This window comes from Clavelina lepadiformis, chromosome 6, assembly GCF_947623445.1.
Source record: "Clavelina lepadiformis chromosome 6, kaClaLepa1.1, whole genome shotgun sequence".
NCBI lineage: Eukaryota > Metazoa > Chordata > Ascidiacea > Aplousobranchia > Clavelinidae > Clavelina > Clavelina lepadiformis.
The window spans coordinates 16428780-16451650 of record NC_135245.1 but is presented as its reverse complement, the minus strand read 5'-3'; the positions used below and the strand labels follow the sequence as shown (position 1 = coordinate 16451650).

Sequence of the window (22871 nt, the reverse complement as noted above, 5' to 3'; positions counted from 1 at the left end):
TGAAAGTTTCCGCGTCTTTCCTTGGTCACAATTAACCTGATAATTATTTTCGGTAATTGATGTTTGATCAGACAAAGGTAGAGTGCTTTTAGATATGCCAAAAGTGAGCTGCGTCTACGGTGCAAAACAAAGGAATTTGTGTTCTTCCTTCTTTGGGTTCTTGTTGGAGGCGCGAAGAAAACACGAAATTGAGCACATGAAGCTTGAAACTTACCGCGTAAAAATACCGCTCGTTTTCAACTTGATAATTATATTCGTTCAACGTTATTTGGTCAAACAATGACCGGCTGCTTTTAAATATACCGGAAGTAAGCTGTGTGGACAACGCAAAAAAGTCGACTTTATATTTGCGTTCTTGCTGGAAAGAGGCGACAAAGCAAAATATTTTTACACACAAAGCAAAAACTTTAGGCTGTCACTGTTTTACTGGAAAAAATTGTACGGCTCCAGACAATTGTTCATGGTTTTTTTGTCAATCTAACTTAAATGTTATAACATAGTAACCTAAATCTAATCTAAAGCTTCCTTATCTAAATCTAACTTCAATTAAACCCTAAATAGGTTAAATCAACTTTATACATATATTCATCCTCAAACCTAACCGTATATCTTTAACTATGGGCTACATAGCTTACTTACGGTGAAATAGTCAATCTGAAAACTTTATCACAGAAAGTAGGCTACTCTGCATTTCAGTGTACTGTATACGCTTTAAGTAACAATTGTTTTACTACTTTAATTTAACTTAAGAAAAAAAGTTTGTAATAGAACAGACGGTATTAGCGTGGTTCAGAAGTTTGTTTTTTCTAGAATGACTTTTAGTTTTGCGGTATCTTAAAACTAGACATCACAAAACGATGTGCAACGCTTATAGCAGTTAATATATATTGAATCACGTATAATCGTATATGATGCAAAATTACATCACTCCATTAGGCGACAATATACAGCATAACTATACTATCAATTATATTCATAATCTTTTGTATAATATTTTTCTAAATAACCAATGTATATAATATTTAAGACAAGCACATTAATATCAATATTAAGCACGGATTAATACCAATACTTTTCTGCAATAGGAGCAAACGTACGCAGCGTTATGACAACTTAAGTTTTTACTGGTATTTTATTTTATTTTTCTTATTGTTTAACGACACTTTAACAGCTTAAATTCTTTTGAGACGTTATGTACAGACACATTTGATAACCTACAGAAAATGTTTTCATGTCAGTGATTAACTAAGCTGTTCATACTATATTTGAATCAAATGCAACTTTTCTTAAAAACTCTTTGATGAATGACAATTCTTTAAATACGTTATTTAACATCTATTTGTTAAAAGACCATTAAATTTTGGTCCGCAATATAATTCATATCCGTTTCATGCAGACTTAGGCGTAAGTTTTGCAAGTGGAATAGCAACTTTGTTGGAGGAAATTCTGGACACGTTTCTGGTAGTAGGAAGACGCAGGATTCTTTTCATTCCTGGTGATCAAGCGTGGATCAGATGCGATGTCTATCAACATCTGATCATTGGGAACAACTCCTTCTCTTGCATAAAAAGCCGAGTTAATCTGCAAAGCATTTAACGATTTTGTTATTTGGCTTTTATATCACAAACGCTGGTTGATTTTGACGTTTGTTCGTTTTTGTTTCTATTTGAAAGCTTGCTTTGGACAAAATTTGTGAATTCGTTTGTTTGAAATATTGCGTGAATTGTTATGTCATCATGAATGGGTAATACTTCAGCAATGATTTAATTAATTCATCTTCCTGTTTGTGGATGTTTCTTTGTGATTATGTTTGCGTAGAAATACACGTTTGCTCATCTTTGTTAACACAGGTTGCCTGTAAGTGCTTTACTTTATTTGTTGTTTGCCATTGACGTTATATTCCCTTTTAGTTGTTTGAGTCTGTCTGTAATTGCTCCCAGGCCGGCGACGACCGATTGCGCGAAATTACGTCCCATGATAAAGTGCATCGTTGTATATTCACACAATGAAAATAACACCGCGTTTAGAAAAGATTCTAGAAAAAAATCTAGAAATTCTAGAAAAGTTAACGGAAGGCATATAACACTATATACACATTGTTCTCCGAGCGCAATTTGACCAGGGCGGCAACTTACTTATTGTGTGTTCTGCATGAACATGTGTTTTTCTTTTCTTGGCACAAACAACGTTTCTGGTTTCTTATTTTACAGCAAAAAAATGCGGCAATGGGAATTGAAATTGTATAACTTTGACTAATATCGCTATGAATACTATGGACAAAATATGCGTGTAGATATTTTGCATGACGCGCACACAGAAAGTTTACGAGCGCACGGGAACTATATTTGCATAAATCCTCTAAACAGCAAAAGTTAATAAACATACATCTTCATTGCGCACACAATCTTATCACCGGATCAAAAATTTCAAATAATAAACGTTTGCGCGCATATGTTGCTAAACGTTAAAGGCTACATTGCACAAGAGCAATTAGGCAGTAACGATGCTTACTCATGTTCAGTGATCCTGAGGAACACTTACAAATTCAGGCAATACGGTAAAATAAAAATTAAAAAAGCATAAAATTTGTGCTTGTCTATATCGGAACTTGCACAAAGAGAATATAGGCTGGCTATATAGCTCGGTGACTTGTCATCGCCGAGCAAAACGTCGTGCAAAGAATTTCCACATTACCAAGATGCAGATTATGATACAGACCACACCACACCCGACACAAACATGCAATTAATTATCTATAGTTTCTTTCTGATTTTTTTAAACACACCTGATCATAATCTATTACATCGTCATCGGTGGAAGAATTTTATATCAAAAGTGATAACGGAGGAGACAGCAAAAAGAACATGTCTTTATTCCAGTCATCACAATGATGAGACTTCTGGCTGAACACAACATCACTTTGTGCGCATCAAACAACTTACCACAGTTATTCAAATCACAAGTTAATATCTTATAATATATATGCAGTATATTGTATTGTGTTCTTTATTTTTCGCCATTACCTATATTATACAAACAAGCCTTTTGTTGAAAGCGTAACCGTCTATAGCACTTGAAACTATTCACATTTCATGAAGCGATCGGTTACAAAAATGGTTGCAAGGTTGCTGAATGCAAAACGCTTTCTGTGTACTGTCCGGCACACTCCATATAAGTCAATAAGCCTACGGTAACTCGCGTAAATATCTAATCGCAAACGGCACATTGCATTTTCCTTTATTTCCATTCTCCTACGGATATGTGAAGTATGCAATGAAATTTGAATCTTTTGACGTTTTGCAGACCGATATTGTTAACCGTTAGTAATTGTTGGGGACCCCGATTCTTTTCTTTCTTATGCTATGGTAAATAGATGCTCTGATATGTTAACCGTACCATTCGTTTTGATTAAACTGAAATTGTTTGACTTTGTTACACTGTGCGTTTACTGTGCCTCTTTATGTGTAATTCTTGGTTTGGAATTAACATGCACCATATACAGTTGTAATTTACCGTTAAGAAAGTGACGTCAGAGTGTGGTTTGAAAGTGTTCTTTGCTTACTACTCTCCATGTCAGCATTTCATTACACAATACACAAAAAGCAATTCAAATACCAGGACTCCGGCATCTTTCAATGCTTGAGCGGCCTCCACTACGTCATCATCTGAGTTTGAGTCAGTGGAAACGAAGAGGACATTTGGAACATCAGGTCTATCTCCTTCAACACCGAACACGTTGTCTTTAACGTAGCGCAGTGCAGCACCAATGTTGACACGACCGTCCTCTGAATAAAACGATTAGCTGTTTGTGTCTTGTTTTCTATTGTGTCTATGTGGTACCTGGTTTAGTGACCTGTGTTGTTGAAGTGGAATTCTCGATTCACTTTTTGCAGTACTTCGATACTAGTCATTTTTGCACTATCCTTAAATAGAATACGAGGCTCGTGAATCTTTCCGCTGAAGTACATTCTTGCGTAGTGTAATCCGCCTTCGCCCATCTTCAAACGCCTAAAATTTTTTGTAAAGTTTTGTGTAGACAGTTTACCCAAAAAAACAAGTGTTCCAAAGACTTGCAAAAGACTAATCACAATCTCAGTGCTACCGGTAATAAGCTTACGGAATCAATTCAGCATTGATGGCATTTATTGAATCAAAGTCATCATAGTTACTTCTGTGGATCAAGACAGCCATATCGAGCACCAGATAAGGCGGGCATGGTTCTAAAAATATCTTTCTTTTTAAAGATTATAGGGCATCAAAACAAAAATAAGATCATCATTTGTTTGCATCATACGGGCACAACAGGGAATGGGTTTGCTCCATTTCCCAGTTGAAAGACAAGTGGATTCTATGCTTGTAGGCGGATGAAGAAAGAAGTTGTTTTTGCTGCAATGGAATTCGCAAACTGATCCCTCAACGTTGGAATCGGTGCATGTAAAATTTCCATTCACAAGTTTGTCTGGAAGAGCCGCACATGTTGTCTTCTCTGAAAACATTTCAGCAACGTATGTTTAATAATTTACAGAGTTTTAAAATACAAAAATAATGCACTCCGATGCTCATACAGCAAGAAGTATATGTTCATCCATCGATATACCTATTGTGCCTACACCGGAGTAATCCAGCCATATAAGCGATAGCAGGTTAAAAACAAAACTTGTCAATATATGATCGGTTTTTCAGTAGTTTTGAGAGTTTAGGTTAGCTGAAGCATTTGTATTCAATAAAATAAAAGTATTTGTGAAAAACGTGGCAGTAGAATTTTTATTGCAGAGTTTGAACCATTCCAGCGTTTGAACAAAGTTGTGGAGACCCATAAGAAATGGTATTATTCTGCCACAACCGCATACACAGTTTTAGAAGCAAAGTTAGTTTCGATTAGTAAATGCTCACCAAGAAGCGTAGAAGATTGGCCACATTTACCTGAATTACTTTCATTGCATGTTTCCTTTCCAGCTGAAAAAAACAGGTTTTAACCTGTTTGTTAAAATATTGTTCGACGAAATACAGGTCAATAGAATTAAGTTGGTCACAGGTACCCTCTTATACAACGCTTACCTCGGCGTCAAATTGCAGGAACTTGTAAATAAACATAGTTATATATCTACTGTACTTCGACTCACATGTATCAGCCCCAGCATTGATCTTTGCGGGAGCAAAAACACATACACCCAATACAAGCAACGTTATCACGATTTTCATTGTCTTTTGTTTTCTTTCACTGACAACTTTCAGTGGAAGATTTTTTTCCAACAGCCTGCTAAATGACAAAAATAAAAGCTTTAACTTATGTCTGACTGGTCAATGGGAAAGCTCAACTTCCATCAACCCACGTTAATTAAGTCGTCATCAAAGAAATCGCAGATTCTGATTCTGAATAGCTAATTAGTTTATTTTCCGACATTAACGTTGTGAGGACGAAAAACACAACGCTAGTTGCTGCCGTAAACATGCGCAAATGCATGGGGAAAAAGCGACTGGCATGAAAATAATACCAGGTTTGGTTTCGTAGCCGTGCTAGTCGTTGTCAGAAAGATTTTTATTTTATTTTTTCACGCACGTTTTAAGCTTTTTAACTTTGTCACTTCTGTCTCATGCAATAGATTAGTGAACACTTATAGCAACTGGCGTTTTTTTTCGCTCCCGCCGCGCTCTTGACGTGGAATAAAATAATTGATTAATTATAATTATTGAATGGTAAAACTTGCTGATAACAACCAGCACGGCTGCCTATTCAAGTAAATTGAATTGATTGCTTGCGTCTTCTTCGTAACCCCAAACTGCTTTTGGTGACTTTTAAACATTATAAAGCATCAGACTACACAAAACGTTTCAATCCTTCCAGTGATGTGTTAGCTAAGCTTAAAAAAACTGATTTTCTTTGTTGCCTGTTAAGCTCATACTGCCGTTACCTTGTAACGGTTAAAGCCTTACGGCTATATGAGAACGCGTATTAGTTTTCATACATCACTGATCAGTCATCTTTGTTGTAACTAAAGCTGAAACGTTTTGTTTACGTGTTTATGCTAGTTTGTATTTTCAATATACTCCAGTCCATTATACGCTACGTGTCGTGATTCTTGAAGAATCTGCAATTCGTCATAAGCTTCAGCGAAAAATGAATGTATGTGCTATCAGTGACAAACACAGGAATTTCCTTATAGTTTCCGCGTGGAATTTGGAATCATGGGATCATACAGCATTGGTTGTGTGTAACGGCGTTACTCTAATTTTTGTAACATGTCATTTCAATATCACATACACAGCGGCTTGATATTTCTAGATAATCGGCCTGCTTTTAGCATGACCTATACGACAGGCAAACCGCTCCTGACGACTAAATCCGTATTAAGCGTGCAATCAATAAGTATGAAGGCGATATTTTTATTGGCTTCAGAGAAATTTCAATTTTTCTTTATTTTGGGAACTTAGCAAGGTAGTAGGTAGGTAGGCTCTTTAACCTATTTGGTCCTCTATAATCAGTTTTAATTTTAAAGCTTCTAAAACAAAACGAAGATGAAGTGTGCAGACGACGCGAAACATAATATATAATAGTTTCAAAAGCTCTTTTACAGTCATACATAATGTATGCAGTATGTAACATTATTACATATTGTATAATGCAGAGGTCTCCAACCTTTTTGGCCAAAGGGCTACATGCGATTTACAAATGATTGCGCGGGCCACTTGAGTGTTTGCTGCTAATTTCTAATTAAAACCCTCACACGAAAATTCTAATCTTAGAAATAAATAGTGATGCAATAAAATTAACTTGAACAGTTGTGCACCCCTGCACTAGAGACTATAGTACATTATCTATCTATATTGCTCTATTATGTATATTATCTATTATCTCTGCTATCTATTGCTCTATTAATTATCTATATTTTCTATTATCTCTACTATCTATTGCTCTATAGTACAGAGCAATATACTATACACTATACACTTTAAGTATGCTTAATTCCGTTTAAAATTGGTTTTATTTTCTTCATTAGTGAGCTAGGTAGTTAATTATATAGTTAGTTAATTGGCTACTTAGCTCGCTCGTTAGGTAGCAATTAGCTGGTAGTTAGCTAATAGTTAGCTAGTAGTTAACTAGTTACCTTGTTAGCTATGGTAAGCTGGTTAGTTAGTTAATAACAAAGTTATATTATGTTATAAACAAACAAATAATTTTCGACAAATTATAAACACACTAAATCAAAAATCTCTTTAAAAAAAACGAATGTAAGGACTTCCCAGAGAAAATAACAAATGGAGAAATGACATGCACTGACTTCAACATGGAAAGATCGTTTTGCAAGTTCCAATGCACCAAACACAACTTCTATCTTCACCCGAGCTCAAGTTCAGAATCCACTTGTCTTCCAAGTGGAAAATGGAGTAACCCCATCCCCTGTTGCGTTGGTTAGGATGAGAAATAATTAAGTGTGACGTTTCGGTTTCTTGCGGTAAAATCTGTGTCTTTTCACTTTTTCAGAACCCTGTCCTCCTCATCTGTTGATGGACATGGCAATATTGGTGCATAGAAACAACTACGACAATTTGACGCCATAAATGCAGAATCCGCTGATGTATTACGGTAAACATGATATGGAAGTGAATAGTTTTTGGCTTTATTAAGTTTGTGCGATTATGTAGGGCACTTATTTGATATTTTTATACATTTACAAAGGGGTAAGGCGTGCTAAGTATTTCTGCATTTCGTTTACAGACAATTGAAAGTAGGCGAGGGTGGCTTAGGCTACGCAAGAATGTATTTCAGTGGAACGATTCATGACCCTCATATTCTATTTAAAGATAGTCAAAAAATGACCAAGTAAAGAGATGTTGCAAAAAGTGACCCACGAATTCCACTTCAACAGCACAAGTACCAGTCATTATACTAATTAGTTAAAATGTATAACAATAGCTATAAAATCTAAAGACTTTATTACATTCCAGTTAAAAGAAGCAATTCCGTAAGCCAAGCAATAGGCACTGTACAGTACATCTTTATAAACTCAAGCTTGTTCGCTATATAAGGGGACGGTCGTCTCAACATTGGTGCTGTCTTACGCTACGTAAAAGACAACGTGTTCGGCGTTAAAGGGTACGGACCAGGTATTCCGAACCTGCTTGTAGTAGCTACAGACGACAACTCAGATGACGACGTAGCTGCACCTGCTAAAGCTTTATGTGATGCTGGAGTGCTGGTAATTTTTATCTGAACCGAATGATGTACGAAACTACGTAGACTGATACGTAACTTTGTTGGTAAAATTATTGCTTTTATATAAAAAAACTTCTAAATTTTACATTCAAGCTGTCTTTTACACAAGTGAAGGGACCAGTCCGGACGATCAAATGCTTCACGATATTGCTGGAAATCCGCATTTAATTACAGAGGGTTCCAAGAATCACCCCATCTCTTACTATCAGAAAATAAACCAAGACTTTTTTAGACAAACCTGTTACGCTTGGTGCAACAACTATGTCTAAATATAAAAACATGTTTACTCGAACGTAAACCGATCTAAAGTGACTTTTATACAAGCAAACCTAGCCGGGAATTTTTGTTAAATGATTATTTAGAGATGCGTTTAACAAAGGTTCATAATTTCTTTTGTTTTTAATGCTTTTAATTGGTAAAATTATTTCAAATATTTTCTTTAAAATAAACAAAATGTTGTGATCTTGTTGTCGGCTTTATAAGTCACCTTTATAACAAGTATTCTTTTGGATAAATCAAAACTTTTAGGTAACTAAATCTATTTTTCGCTTTAGTTGAAGTACAAATTTAATTCACTTCATCGGATATAATGCCCAGTTGTTTCACAACAAACCTGCATAAAAGGCTTTGGTCTGCACGCACGTTCTGTTCTATTTCTATGAAATACTAGAAATGCTAATGCGCGCCGTAACTAGGTTTATGTAAAAAAACATGATATATTATATTAGGAACTTATATGCTGAATTGTTGTGTATTTGGAAAATAAAAATAACAAAAATGTTTAGTGCTTTGACAAAAATTTACTCGTTTTGAGCTGGGTTTTCAGCAACATAAATGCCCTTGATTAATATTTTTTAAGCAATGTTTAATTACTCGTAGTTGTCTCCCAGACTATAATGCAATTGTTTTCGCCCTTTCTGGCTTGGTCTCACGCTGTAATTGGAAAGTTGCAGTGGTCACGATTTCTGTCTAGATCCCGCATGGTTAATAAGACGCACGCTGCATTTGCCATGTTAACGTCACGCTAGAACGTTTTGTCACTAAACATAGACACGAGAAGTATGCATGTCCTTTTTATTAATTTAAGCCGTGTTTTGTTACTGGACTAGCGTTTCAGAGATCATCTTAAATGTTTGTCTATTTTCTGTGTGAATCATTTAAGAATACTTGCTGCAAGTGGATACACCGTGTTTAGAATAGGTATCTAGCTGGTGAAGTGCAGTCTATATCGCCTTACAAGAAGCAAGACTAAAAGTAGGCCGTTTGACCGGATAAACGGCGTACAAGTATATTACATCGTATTTAAGTTAAAGATAATAGAAAAACGATGGCAGAAAACACGTTTGGGACTCATGCTTACATTAATGCGCCAGTGCAGCAAAACCCACCTCTAGCGGTAGAAGTTCTTCCACCAGGTTGGTTCAAGTAAATTGTGAAGACTGAATAAAAAAGATGACAAGTGGCGACAACTGACCTTTTGACTTTAAAGTGACTGTGACTTGTTGGATTTATAAATTCATAAACTTTCAGCAAATGAAGAGTCCCATGAGACTCCGCCTGGAAGACCACATATGAAAGGACCTTCTATACCAAGTAGATATTACAAGTATATTGGACTCTACAAAATTGTTCTTGTTTTGGTTATGTTGGCTATACTGCTCATTTATTCATCAACACAGGTGAGAATTAATTATTTGACAAACTTTGTTTACTAATAATTTACTTATCGCTAATAAAATCATAACATGCATGACTATTTTTAGGAAGGAGCTTCTGGTACCGACAAAATAGGTAAGCTGAACAAAATTTTAAACGAATGAATGTGATGGCTTTTGAAGGCATAGTAAAACGGAAAATCCTGAAACCATTTCCAGACAAGAAGTTAGAATTACTTGGTGAGGCGACGGCGAGAACTACAGACGCGGCTAAAAACGAACCCGAAACAACAATTCCAACAACTACTTCAACAACCACCAGAGTAACAACAGAAACTTTAAGCAACTCCATTGTACCTATTATTACAACACCAACTGCAACAACAATAACAACAAATCCAGTCCCCAAAGATTTCAAGGATTCTTCAACAAGAAGACCAGCTGAAGAGAGTGACAGATCTTTTCCATTGGGAACAGTTTATAATCCAGCAACGTCCTGTCGCCAACTTTATCTTGGAAATGTAACCGAAAGTGGGTACTACACCATACAGCCACAAAGCCAAGGGTTTTCGTTTCGTGTAAGTCTTTGTAACTGCACATATACAGGAATGAGTCACTGTTATAGACGTCATTGCATGCGTTTAAATCAAATGCTGTGTAGGTGTTTTGTGACATGGAGACATCTGGTGGTGGATGGACACTTGTAGCAACTGTGCATGAAAATGATATCGAGGGGAAGTGCACCTCGACTGACTTATGGTTCAGCAACGAAGCTTATAACGTTAACATTTCCTCGGGTAAGCGCTCTCTCCAGTATGCGGAGTTGGCATATGAACATCAAGGAAAATATATTTACTGAACTTTGTTTTAAGGTTCAAGGAATTGGGAAAACAAATTCACTTTTGGTCAAGTAGAACTTGCGACATCTAACGACTACAAAAACCCAGCTTACTTCGAACTTCAGGTCAAATAAGTTGTAGTTGTTAAGAAAAAGCCTATGTTTAGAAGAGAGCCAATTATTCCTATTATTTATTAATCTTTAGCCTACATAAAGTTGTAGAGTTTGAAGCTGTTTTATTCTAGCTTATCTTCGTCTTTCAGAATAAACTTTCTTAACTAAAGGACCAAAATGTGTGTTTAGGCGTCAGATCTTTTGGTAAGGCATGTTCCAAACCAAACTCCACTTAGTGGAAGCAAGAAACGATGTTTTTTTGAATATCACACCGAAAATGGAGAGCTGTCTAGTTATGGAGGAAACCTGTACAACGTTTTCACAAAATACTATCCTCTGAATCCAGAAAGCAAAGGTCGGTTGAGCAGCCATTGAAATTAGGAGCAATAAATAAACAACGAGAAAAAATGAACTTGTTATTTCGGTTTCTATAACCCCAGATAAGGTTGAACTTACAATTTGCAAAGTATTTTTTGGGGGCAAATTCACTATTAATTTTAAAGCTTATTACCCACAACATATCGATGAAATGATCAACGCGTTATCTTCCAATGCGGGCAGAATTGTCGAGCATATTCCCAATTTCTACAACTACAGGGTACACAAAAGCAGAGAATTATTTGATGGTAACCTCTTCACAAGACAGGGCTTGGAGGTTAGGGCAAATATATATATACGCTAAAAGAAATATGGATGACTGATAAAATTACTTGTTATTTCCTATACCAGGATGTTATAAGGTGATTTACTTCATTACAGACCAACATTTGTACTTCATGCTTTAAATATATTTTTCCTTGTTATTTGTAAATACACAGGTCTCTATCGTGCTCGGGCAAAATCAATGCCAGTGGTCAATAATTCACGGGAACACATATAAGTAAAAAGTTTTGGATTTACGATATTTTCCATTGCTTTATATTTTAGATTTTTTAATCGTATTCAACAGAAAATGTGATAAAAACCTGTTTATCATTTTTATTCCGAAGAATAGTATAATGATGTGTTCACATTAGATGCAAAAGAAATAGCATTTTGATGACCAGCAGAAGATCTCAACCTTACTTTGCCTTGATGGCGATCGGGAACTTTTTGTTTCAGACCAGTTATGTGTATTGCACCGTAAGTACAGTCCGAACAGTTTTCATTTTTGTAAAATAAAAAGGAAATGACTTACTTTTATCTCATAAACGTCCAACGTACGGTTTCGTGGGTAGCAAAATATTGGCATAAATCATCGAAAATGTTGTGATTCTAATCGACAGATCAGTTCTTCCCGAGCGATTGCAGATCTAAGTTTGAAATATTCGGACGTCTTGTCAAACGGCAACTTTAAGCTCAAGTACAATGCAGTGTGTAGATACAACACCACAAGCTCCAGCCTTTGTGATGTGACATTCTTAGTCACAAATGAGAAGGTGAGGTACCGCAATTGCTTAAATGTGTAATGGATAACATGTGCTATGAAGTTAAAGAACAAATCGTGAAAGTTTAAAAAAACTCAAGTGGCTGAAACCAAACCCAAATTTGACGTAGGTTACATTGAATAATATAATATAATGATATAATCAGAAAGAAAACTCTGTACGCTACAAACAGCTCTTGCGTCACAAAAGCATGATAAGTTTATTCGGTTTTAGGATTGGAAAACCCCTACCCGGGTGTCGTTTCCCAAGCCCATATACAGAATCAGTTCATCAACTTACAAGCTTTATCAATACATAGAACGCTATCCCACAAATGCTGTTTTTGGATATACAATGCTATCCAGGTTAGGTTACTCTTGCATGCCAGTAGTGTGTAATATTACATACTACTCATGCCACGTGAACAAGTTGGTACTATTGGTATAACAATTTTAAGCTATGCTTGTATGCTACTTTAGAACAAAAGGCAGGCTCGTGAGTAAAAATCAAACCAATGAAGCAATGAGAAAAGTCCTAAGCATAATATCTCAATACAAGAGCATTGGTAAGTTAAGCTCTGATGTGTTCAAATTGCTTTGTCAAAATAACATTACGGCGAAGGTGTATTCTCCAGCTCCGTCTTGTGCAAATTTCAAAGAAAATTTACTAATGCCTGTCACATATCCTGATGGTGGAAGAAGCAAGTTCGTATCCAGCGTTCCACCGAGCCTTAGGCACTCTGTAAATGCCGGATACATTCAACTTCGTGCGAGAGGCATCCACGGATCAACCTACGCGTTTTGTCCGGCGGAGTAAGAAAATAAATGACAAACTTTTGTAAATGCATTTTCGAGACAAATCATCTTACGGGCTTGACTTCATTCCGACAAAATTTAATTCAGGTTGACTTAACTTGATTAGAAAGCTTGTATCTTGCTGACGTAACTCTAGAGTCTAGACTATGGCAAGCCAACTGGACAAAAGTGAAAACTAACACGTGTAAAGTATTGGGTTGGCCAAATGGGAAAAAACGCCTAATTGCGAGCGATTGCACATGTTAACAGGAGTGAAGTGATGGGTTGAGATGGATTGTTGTCCAAAGTGGATGGAAACATAACGTATAAGAATAAAAACGCTTAGCATGCAAGTTGATTAATCTTATGCGTGCATGTGCTACATTTCTCCCTACGGATTATATAGTTACAACTTATAGCCTAAACCCAGTCTGCAAGTACATTGCGGCCGCCTGCCTTCGCAGACTAAAACGTTTTCGTCCACTTTGGCCAACATTGATTCCAACCCGCCCCTCTACTCCATGTTAACGCGTAATCGCGCGTTTTGTCCCTCTTGGCCAACCCAATACTTTACACGTAAAGATTTTCACTTTCGTCCATTATGGCTTCCAATACTTAACACCTTGCCTTATACACAGAGTTGAAACCTGCAATTCTCAGTACGTCTGCGTTGGAGGGGTGAAACGCGGTTATGGCAGAACGCAGGATTGCGGAGATTTTTTGGGTAAATTAGATTTTCAACTATATATACATATTTTCTTATTGATAATAAATTTAGATTGATGGTCATGCAACTCATACAGCTTGGAACGGCAATGATGAGCAGCCACCGGCCAACTGGACCCACCCAACTGGGTTTGCTCACGCTATGCAAGATATTCAATCCACAATCATGATATTTTACAGATGATTCTATTTCGGTGCTAGCTCGAGGAAATGACCAGCATATATTCTTGCTGTAAATTTGTATTAATTTTATGTATAATATATGCTCGTGGCGCATTCCTTCTTTTGAGAAAACGCTTCCAAAGCAGCACGAGAAACATTGTAGTTGGGTTACGACAAATTGCCGTCAAAATACATTTTATCCGAACCTTAATGGAAGTCTGCATAAAAACATGGCGATCAAACAACCTGTAGTTGAACAATTCGTGCCTTCCGAAGACATATGTACACAAAAACTTTTATATTTCGATGACAACTTTTAACTTTTAAGGTCATTCACGTTAAACATCTAAATCTGATATCCAGAATGCGAACTCATAAATCATAATGTTAAATAAATATGTATACAAACCACAATAATGTTATTTTAAGTGAAATTCTCTTTATTACACCCTTCCCTCTGTCCTAAATCAACAATCAACGGAGCACCAAAAACATCCTACAAAGAAAAGTCACAATAAATAATATCTACACGCATGCAGCTTCCCAAAAAACAATTAAAATGCATGAGGAAAACGCTCGGTCCGTGCAAAATGTATTCAGCTCAAAAGCCAGAACATGGTCGACCCCAAGGGTAGCTAGGGACCCGAGAAGCCAGGAGGAGGACCATGGTCAACCGGCACCGTGTCTGCCCTTCCCACTCAAAGTGCCTCTCATTTTGGAACAAGAATACAGTCGATGACCGAAAGCTCGAGGAGCAGACTGAAAACGAGAAAGACAACGTAAAGAATAAGCATGGTGACCCCCAACTTCTTGCTCATCTTCCAACGACACACCGCGATGCTGATGACGACGAAGAGCAACATCGCGAAAAGAAGGATGACGGAACAAAAGAGACCTTCCGACGCCACATCAATTGGCGCTCCTAGCTCGATTATAGAAGCAAGTAGCCAGGGAAAAGGAAGCCTGCGACCATACAGATATGATGAAAATAAATTGCAAACGTTGACATATGGAAGAGATGTTAAATAATTTTCATCCGTGCATTTAGTTAAATCTTATATCATCCAAAGAAAAACGAACCGGACATATTTTCATCAAGCATCTTACCCGATTGTGACATCAAATATGTTGCTTCCAACAGAGCTTGACACTGCCATATCGCCTAAGCCCTTTCTGGCCACTATGACGCTGGTTATGAGGTCTGGAACCGACGTGCCAGCAGCCAGAAATGTCAAACCCATTACCGCTTCAGAAAGTCCAATAGTGTCTCCAATCTTCAAAATTTTATTACTTCTTTCAAGTTACAGACAATGCTTTGCGTCAATAAAATATCTATTTCACTAATGGTTTATATACCTGATGAGCCATCCAGACCATAACATAGGAAAACAGCGCAATCCAAATGATACTTCCAAAAAAACTTCCCATAAACCATTTTTTTTTATTCTAATAAAAGACAGAAATGACATCATTAGATATAAAAATTAAACCAAGCACAAAATAACGGAAATAAAGCACGTTTGAACTTGTTTTTTTTTCTAATCGTATCCAAGAAGTAGAACCAGTGGCAATAAGCCAAAGAATGTTAGTAACAATTATTTCGTTTAATGGCGTTTACCAACGTCATGTGTTCTTTATAAAACCAAGGACAGTGACAAATTAAAGTTCAAGGACAATGTTATGTCAAACCATTAAAAGCACTTATTTGTACTACGGTCATTTAATCCTATTACAGCTCCCGTTGAAAGGAGAAGCGGGTTCTTTTATGTCGGTTCAACAACTTAAAACTCATGTATTCAAACAGTACTTGGAGCATGATTCAGTAAAGAGAAGTCACGCCCACTAACCCAAAACGTAAAACGCTTACCGCCTTCCTAACATCGGGAAGAGTTATCCAAAGAAGAAAGGTGATTGGAAAAATCAGGACGTAAACACATCTTTTTGAAACCGTCGAAGGCCAACTCATATCGAGCGCATCATCACCGTCGTCGTCTGTATCTTCATTATGCTTCAAAAGTTGTGATAGTTAAGATATTTCTAATTACTTAAGCTTACAATTAAATTTGATTTGCGTCGACGCAAGAGTCAAAGCTTATTATGAAACCGCTGGGTTAAGTTTCTCGACCATAATAATGCATACACAGTAAAGGTCACGTTCGCTACCAATCTATATCCAACATTGATGCAATGCATAAATATAATTTGCCTATCGCTGCAAGTGTACGCACGTAGCAATGACTCTAACCTCATTCTGCGAAGCCGCATCGCCATTTTGGGCTTTATCTGAAATATAATATCAATATTTAACAAAAAGATTGGGTGAGAAATGTTTTAAATAATATAATTTGCGATTAAAACTTACTTTTCTTTTGGTTTTGTCCATTCTCGGAAAGCGAGGAAAAGGTGTAACCATTAGCGGGTCGGGTGTGCTGTAACGTGCGTAAACAGAATGCATTATAGTAGTATGCAACATCGTACAACAAAACTTTATGTTTTTCAATATGCTATACGAGCCATCACTCGAAAACTAAGTCGGTCGACAGGTCAGGCTTATACCTCTGACCCCTCGTCAATAGTTGTGAGGGAGTTCTGGTTAAAGATTGTTGTGTCTTCCACTGGTGTTGCAACAGATTCGGCCAACTTCGGAAAGCTATCGGGAATCACTTTTACACCTATGTTGTTCATGAAATATTCATACCGTCGCAAAGATTAAATTAAACCCTGATGACGTTGTAATAAGCTTATGGTCACGCATGGTCACGCAACTAGCGAGTAAAAGTTCGAGGCGACATGACATTGGTGCAAGCAATTTAGTGGAAAAGGAAAATTTTTACCATTTTTGCATGACCTGGAGTAAGATTTCAATGCAAGACCATATAAAACAGTACAAGTGCATAAACATAAAATAACATATAGCAGCACAGCGTACATATATTACATGAAAACATAACAACATCGAACCATGCATGCTGTCTAGTAAACCTTCGTTTTCGTAAACTACAGTAGCCACAGTCGCATCAGATTTGCTTCTTTGCTCGTACCTTGGATGAGTGGGCCTTAAAATGAGTAGCATTACTACTGGAACTGAGTTAATCAAAAAAGTACCATTTCGTTTTATTTGCATTAACTCTGCTTAGGTCTCAATTGTCATATATCGATTTTTGCAGATTAAAAATGGTTTTATTTAGGCGATATTCTTCCAAATTTGACAAGCAAAATGCTTTAATTAATTATTAAATGAGATACGCTATATTCGAAAAAAATGCAGCATTTCTGTTTACAGATGGTACTGTTTATTTTGTCATCAGATGTATAGCGGTACTGGAAAGTTATACACAAGCACGACTCACAAATCGAGGAATAACTGTTGCATCCCTTACCTGTCGGGGTTTCGTGTGGACAAAGACCTTGCAGTACTAGGATTGATCATTTTCATTCGAGCTATGGCGTACATCCGGGACGATTTCTCGCTCATGGTGTCTGTAAAAACGCTGTTAAACGTAGTTCATTGTCATTAAGTGTACGTTGTGTTACAGTTAACAGGACAGCTTCGGCTCTGTAAGTTTACCATTGAAAACGGCATCGATGTTACGTTTATTGATTGTACCTTCAGTTGCGGGATCAAGGGAATGCATCATCAATTGAACGATACCGTAACTGAACGTCGATCTCGAATGAGGTTGGCCCGACATGGAATCAACCATTGCTTTCACACTTTTAGAGGTTTCTTTCGGATCCTAAACGGATTTAGAAGATGTCAGAAGATTATGTGCTTAAAATAACACGTGACCCAAATTCGCTTTCAGTACGAACTTTTGATGAAACGCCAAAAGTCGTCAGGAATTGGCAACAACTAGGTTTTCTTCCAGATGTATAAAGTTATAGTCACAGTAACAGACAAAAATTGCATAGAGGTTATCGCATAGCAATACTGTACAACTGCTTGTAGCTTGAGAAATTTGCTATCAATGCATTTTTTCGACATGCTTCGAAATCTTTCACACATTCTGGATTGTAAATGGAGTTAAAATAGGCAAAATGCATTACCTCGGAAGGGCCCACTTTTGCAGCTTGCGACGTAGAAGAAGATTTTAAAGATGATAGCTTTAACTTAACCCAGCTTTCAATAGGGCGGTTAAACTTCATGAACGACACGTAGCAAAGATACACAAGTATCAGTAGGATGCTCTCGTGAATCTGAACAAACATTTCAACATTTATCTTTCTATACTTTCACTGATGAAACGCGTATAGACTTACCAGGAGTGTTAATATATTCGTACAAAAGGTGCTACAACAGCGTATTAAGTTTGAAAATATGCCACCATTTAAACAAGCTATATATTTTAAGATCACAAAAAGAAGCTGGCAATATCATTTGATTGGCAGGATAAGTGCAAACAGCAGCTATTTTTACTTGCAAATCCCAATTATGCCAAGAAGAAAACGTTCCCTGTTTTTTTTTTATAACAGAAACAATGTCATTCATTATTCATACTACAAGACATGATCTTTAATTAACTTTCCCAAGCAGCCTTCTCCATCAAAAGGCATTTTACAACAGATACCATAATGAATAATGATTCATACTTCAAGATAGAGATGTAACTTATAAAACAGACTTGACAACGATTTTCCCTATTGTGTTATCTTTAACCGCATATATATATATGGAGTGGTAGTGGAACATATGCTTCGCCACAGTCTTTACATTATTTACGCCCGGCTTAAAAAGCAGAGATAATAAAATATTTTACTACTTTTCCGGAAAGATCGGTGAAAACCCGTGATCAATTTGGTAAAATATGTTATATTGAGGTCTATTGACAGAAATTGTAATCGATCTTGAAACCATAACCTGCGAATTTTGTACTCAACCCCCGAAAAACAAAGTGGCTGGACATGCAACCGTAAGGGTGGCTGCTGAACAAAGATAACCCGGCCACAGGGAACAAGGGGGTCCATACTTACTCTTATTATATCACATATCACTGGAAGTCCTACCATCAGAGTAGCGAAATAAGGTTGTTGCTGTATGCAAAGCAAACGCTATAAACAGAATGCTTAGTGAGATGAGCCGTAATCGACAATTTAGAGCGTCATGTGACTAATCTGCTCTCCTACGTCAGCCGTATGACGTAAGTGTTGAACAGAACACTGATAATGGTGCAAGCGCTTGTTTTTCCTGTCGATGGCGACAGGTCTACAGTACAGTTAGACGGCGTCTATCTTGACTTGAATAGACAAATTACACATCGAGCTCCTACAACCCCACCCACCACATGTTAGTCATATACAGTACGTTTAGAAGTCGCATGAAAATATATCCATTGTTTGAGTTCAAAAATCATTGCTTTGTCCCAAAACGTATATTATATATAAAAAGAACAGTTTGGTAATTTGATACACTTGGGTATATAAAGTGAACTCAAATGACCCAAAACCTGAAACAGGAAAAGGCCAGGGCTGTTTAATTAAAACACAAATGAAAGGCAAGGCGAAAACAATTCATAAAGTATGATCAATAAAGTCATTACGGCGAACCTTGAACACTTCTTTTGCTCATTGTCATCGATCATTTGATTAGACGAGCGTGCCTGCCAGTTCGGCCGCCAGGCCAGCCGGGGAAAAAGTCGGTTACTGGTTCCCTAATTATCTTTATCCTCTTGCTTGGCTATACTTACTTAGTTGCTTGTTCAAAATTAGTCAGTAAATTAACTGGTCTACGACTAATAGAAAAGTGAAAATTTTACCTGTATCGTCGCATCGTAGAAAGCGTAAATGAGTAAGAGGAGACTAAGGATGTAGAAGAAGCAATCTCGAAACAATGGCCACCAAGTTAGTCTCAAAAGTTGTAGACTGAATAAGCTGCACATTCCGATCACGAATAAGATATTGAAAACGGCGGAACCGACAATTGTACCTACATTAACACAAGCAAGTGATGACTTGCAGCTGAGCATTTGTAACTATATTACAAAAACGATAACAAGAAAGCATTCGTTAACTGATGAAGCAACATAACACCCAATAGAACAAAAACCGCCAACGTATTCTTGCATGCAAAATTCATTTGAGTGAATTTGCGCTGTAAACATAAATGTGTAATGTGACAGGCGACACGATTCTTACCAATACCAACGTTGCTCTTCGCCAAGAAAACTCCAATTATTGACGTAAAAAGTTCAGGCGCGCTCCCTCCAGCTGCCATAAAAGTGGCCCCAGCGACATCATCTGATATGGAGAGGCGATGAATGATGACCTAAATGGAATACATTTAAGTTACTTCCTACGTGTCCGAACTGTTGTTAGAATCGAACATGTAAGAATCACTGCTTTATAGAGTATAATATTACAAGTAGATTGTTATGTTCGACTATTAGTTACCTCCAGTGTGGGAACGAAAAACTCGTCACAGACAATTGCTAAAGCGACAAACATGTACAGCATCCCAATGACGTGAAGAACAACCGCTCCTAAGCAAGATTACTGAGTAAGGCTAAGTACAGCATGCAGGGAAATTTCAATTGCATGCGAGCTCACGCTAATAATCGTACCTTTTTTACGTGCTTTCAAATCAAATATATCCGTGGGGTAAATTCCCTGAGGTTTGGTGGGTACTTCCGTAAGTGAGGTAGTCGAAAATGGAACGGAGACATTGGTGTCAGGTGCGAAAGTTGATGATGCGATGTCTACATCTGAAACTTGCCGGCGCAAACGAGACTCTGAAACGATTATAGAACTCTGAGCATATTGTCCGCTTTTATCGTGCTCTCCAGACCGATCCTCAATAGTGTCTGCTGATGATATGTGTTTTATGGTAAAGCTTAATAGAAGTCCAAAGTAGACGCAACCCAACAAACTCAGCCCCCAAAGCAAATTCCTACATCTACGTTTAACTGTCTTCAGCAAAGGCCACCGGGCATTTTCACTGAGTTTCATATTAGGATGTCACCGATAAGACGCGCAAAATATTACGAAACTAATATATGCTCGCTGTATCAGTTCTTCGCATACATTTTAGTACAATAAATATACACGTTCTGAAAAACAAAAAACCATTGTGTAAACAGCGCAGTAGACGAGCAATAGACAGATATTTTCTACGTTTTTTCCCCAGTTACAACCAGTCGCAATTCACTTATGCTTACTTAAGTGAATGTAACTGTGTGTAGCAAATGGCCTAGCCCTATACCATTACTGTTTATGCTAAATTTGACTGCACTAAACTAATGTTAAGTGCCATGTCGGCTATTAAGGCTGTTGAACGTCAGACAAGCATTCACTACTGTATGTTGCTCACTCTCTTCAAAATAGCTTTTATCGAAATTAACGTGATCCCGAGGGGCAAGTTAAATGCATTGACTGGCGTCCAAATCGGCGTGGCCGGCAAAGCTTTGATTACAGCCTGCAGATGTAATCGATACCAGCTGCAGGTGATCTGGCAATCAAGCGGCAGCCTATAGTCTATCTGGGGAAGACTTCCTCCACATGGCGAACAATCTACTTTGTTTTGCGTTTTAAACGTGAAGTGATAAACTTATCTCCTTGTGTTCTCTCCATTGCGTATACGACGTAGAGCGACATGACTTAAGCAGAAAGGTGCTGGTATAATTTTCCCCTAAGTTGCAAAGTAATTGTGCTAGTTATTGCTGTTCCCTTGGGCCAGCTGTGCCCAGTCTGCATTTAATTAGCAACTTGTGCGGCAAGGTACATGAAGGCACCGTCTAACGTTTTTAAGAGAATATACAATACTACATGAAACTGTGTACGGTTAACACTTTCAATAACAAAATACTATCCACGCTTTCCTAGTGTAAAATGAATCGTATCATGTAATCCGAAACAATTTAATGACTGATTCATTTACGTGACGTACAGAAATAGCAACCCATGGGCACGCTGATTTTGTTCACAAACATATCACGTACATCCTTATTGTGTTCCAAAGTAACGCTTTGTGTTGGCGGTTTTCAGCGTAAGATTTTAAGGATTATCTATGGTTCTTTTTGTGGTTATGAAAATGGAACTATTTATAGCTTCACAATACTCACAGTAAAATACAGTACGATAGGCTACTTTGGAAACCATTGTCATATGCTATGCGCCTATGCGTAACCTCTGTACGGAACCTGTCTTTCCTTACAAACTCTGTATAATTTTCACACTTAAGACTAAAGAGCAAAGTTTTGGGAGTTACAACTCCTACGCAAAGCGAATAATTTAACCAAAATAGTAAAACATGATTATAAATGAGGCAATTTTCACAACAAGTGTTTCACCATTGAGCACCTAGCCTTTGCAGTGTACACACGGTATTTACATGTAAGCTTTTTAGACAGACTGTCTGTGTCGCAACAATAACTAAGCGGCTGAAGATACAATTACAAACGTTGCTAGCACTATTAAAAATTTATCGGCAAAACGACTAATGAAAAAGTCAAAAACTTGCATTACAGCATAAGAGCATTTTATATGCGGGCTGCATAGAAATTATTATGTGATTTGATTGTACTGTGAGTTAACTTAGGGCTATCGAATGTGAAACACCGCAATTAAACCACTGCGTATACGTCGGCTTCTTCTAATAGTTGGTATCATCAGTGGCACAACACAACGCTAAATATCACATCGACATAAATAGGTATCTAATAAAGGCAGACTCGATGCAATTAAGTTTCATTAGCACTTTCAACGCGTTTTTATCGGTATTAATAATTATAACGTGTGCAAGATTGCGTAAACAACAGGCAATCATGAGCTAGACGAGTCGTTTTTGCGTACTGCTTTAATCGAATTATTCAGGCCGTTTTGAAGTTATAACGGTAATGATGTTATTCTGTTATTAATATGAAAACGCGTCTCCTTTTACTTTTATTAATCGCCAAAGATATTTGACAAGGCAGGTGTTAACGTAGGATTTCTGGTATCAGTATTTCCTGAATTAGTACAATACAAAAT

At 37.2% G+C, this 22871-nt stretch overlaps 3 protein-coding genes and 1 long non-coding RNA gene across 6 annotated transcripts; 2 read left to right on the top strand and 2 right to left on the bottom strand.

The window, feature by feature from the left end:
• Positions 1-860: 860 nt before the first annotated feature.
• On the bottom strand, positions 861-5282 carry LOC143463120 (uncharacterized). 2 transcript variants are annotated; one of them, XM_076961496.1, is made up of 7 exons: positions 5124-5282; positions 4894-4956; positions 4295-4486; positions 4118-4220; positions 3854-4008; positions 3616-3785; positions 861-1581 (listed from the first exon to the last, which is right to left on the bottom strand). In XM_076961496.1, exons 1-7 carry the CDS (start codon positions 5200-5202, stop codon positions 1399-1401), a joined length of 945 nt encoding a protein of 314 aa, XP_076817611.1. In that variant the 5' UTR covers positions 5203-5282; the 3' UTR covers positions 861-1398. The 2 variants fall into 2 exon arrangements, with proteins under 2 accessions (XP_076817611.1, XP_076817613.1); XM_076961498.1 differs by having other exon boundaries at positions 4924-4956.
• Positions 5283-7246: 1964 nt separating this feature from the next.
• Positions 7247-7779, top strand: LOC143463155 (uncharacterized). Its single transcript, XR_013118266.1, has 3 exons — positions 7247-7410; positions 7484-7585; positions 7718-7779. It is a non-coding gene; the product is annotated as an uncharacterized LOC143463155 (long non-coding RNA).
• Positions 7780-9301: 1522 nt separating this feature from the next.
• LOC143462273 (uncharacterized) lies at positions 9302-13984 on the top strand. The gene is made up of 16 exons (XM_076960365.1): positions 9302-9630; positions 9746-9894; positions 9979-10006; positions 10090-10448; positions 10532-10667; positions 10743-10834; positions 11012-11177; positions 11326-11477; positions 11641-11702; positions 11839-11944; positions 12088-12240; positions 12463-12593; positions 12708-12793; positions 12863-13040; positions 13661-13746; positions 13826-13984. Exons 1-16 carry the CDS (start codon positions 9543-9545, stop codon positions 13930-13932), a joined length of 2079 nt encoding a protein of 692 aa, XP_076816480.1. The 5' UTR covers positions 9302-9542; the 3' UTR covers positions 13933-13984.
• A 209-nt stretch (positions 13985-14193) lies between these two features.
• On the bottom strand, positions 14194-20973 carry LOC143462272 (sodium/potassium/calcium exchanger 2-like). 2 transcript variants are annotated; one of them, XM_076960363.1, is made up of 15 exons: positions 20468-20973; positions 20298-20386; positions 20043-20172; positions 19664-19833; positions 17958-18107; positions 17518-17647; positions 17291-17390; positions 16872-16966; positions 16467-16582; positions 16273-16339; positions 16156-16193; positions 15778-15918; positions 15267-15356; positions 15018-15184; positions 14194-14873 (listed from the first exon to the last, which is right to left on the bottom strand). In XM_076960363.1, exons 1-15 carry the CDS (start codon positions 20850-20852, stop codon positions 14621-14623), a joined length of 2121 nt encoding a protein of 706 aa, XP_076816478.1. In that variant the 5' UTR covers positions 20853-20973; the 3' UTR covers positions 14194-14620. The 2 variants fall into 2 exon arrangements, with proteins under 2 accessions (XP_076816478.1, XP_076816479.1); XM_076960364.1 differs by having other exon boundaries at positions 16893-16966.
• Between the last annotated feature and the right edge of the window lie 1898 nt (positions 20974-22871).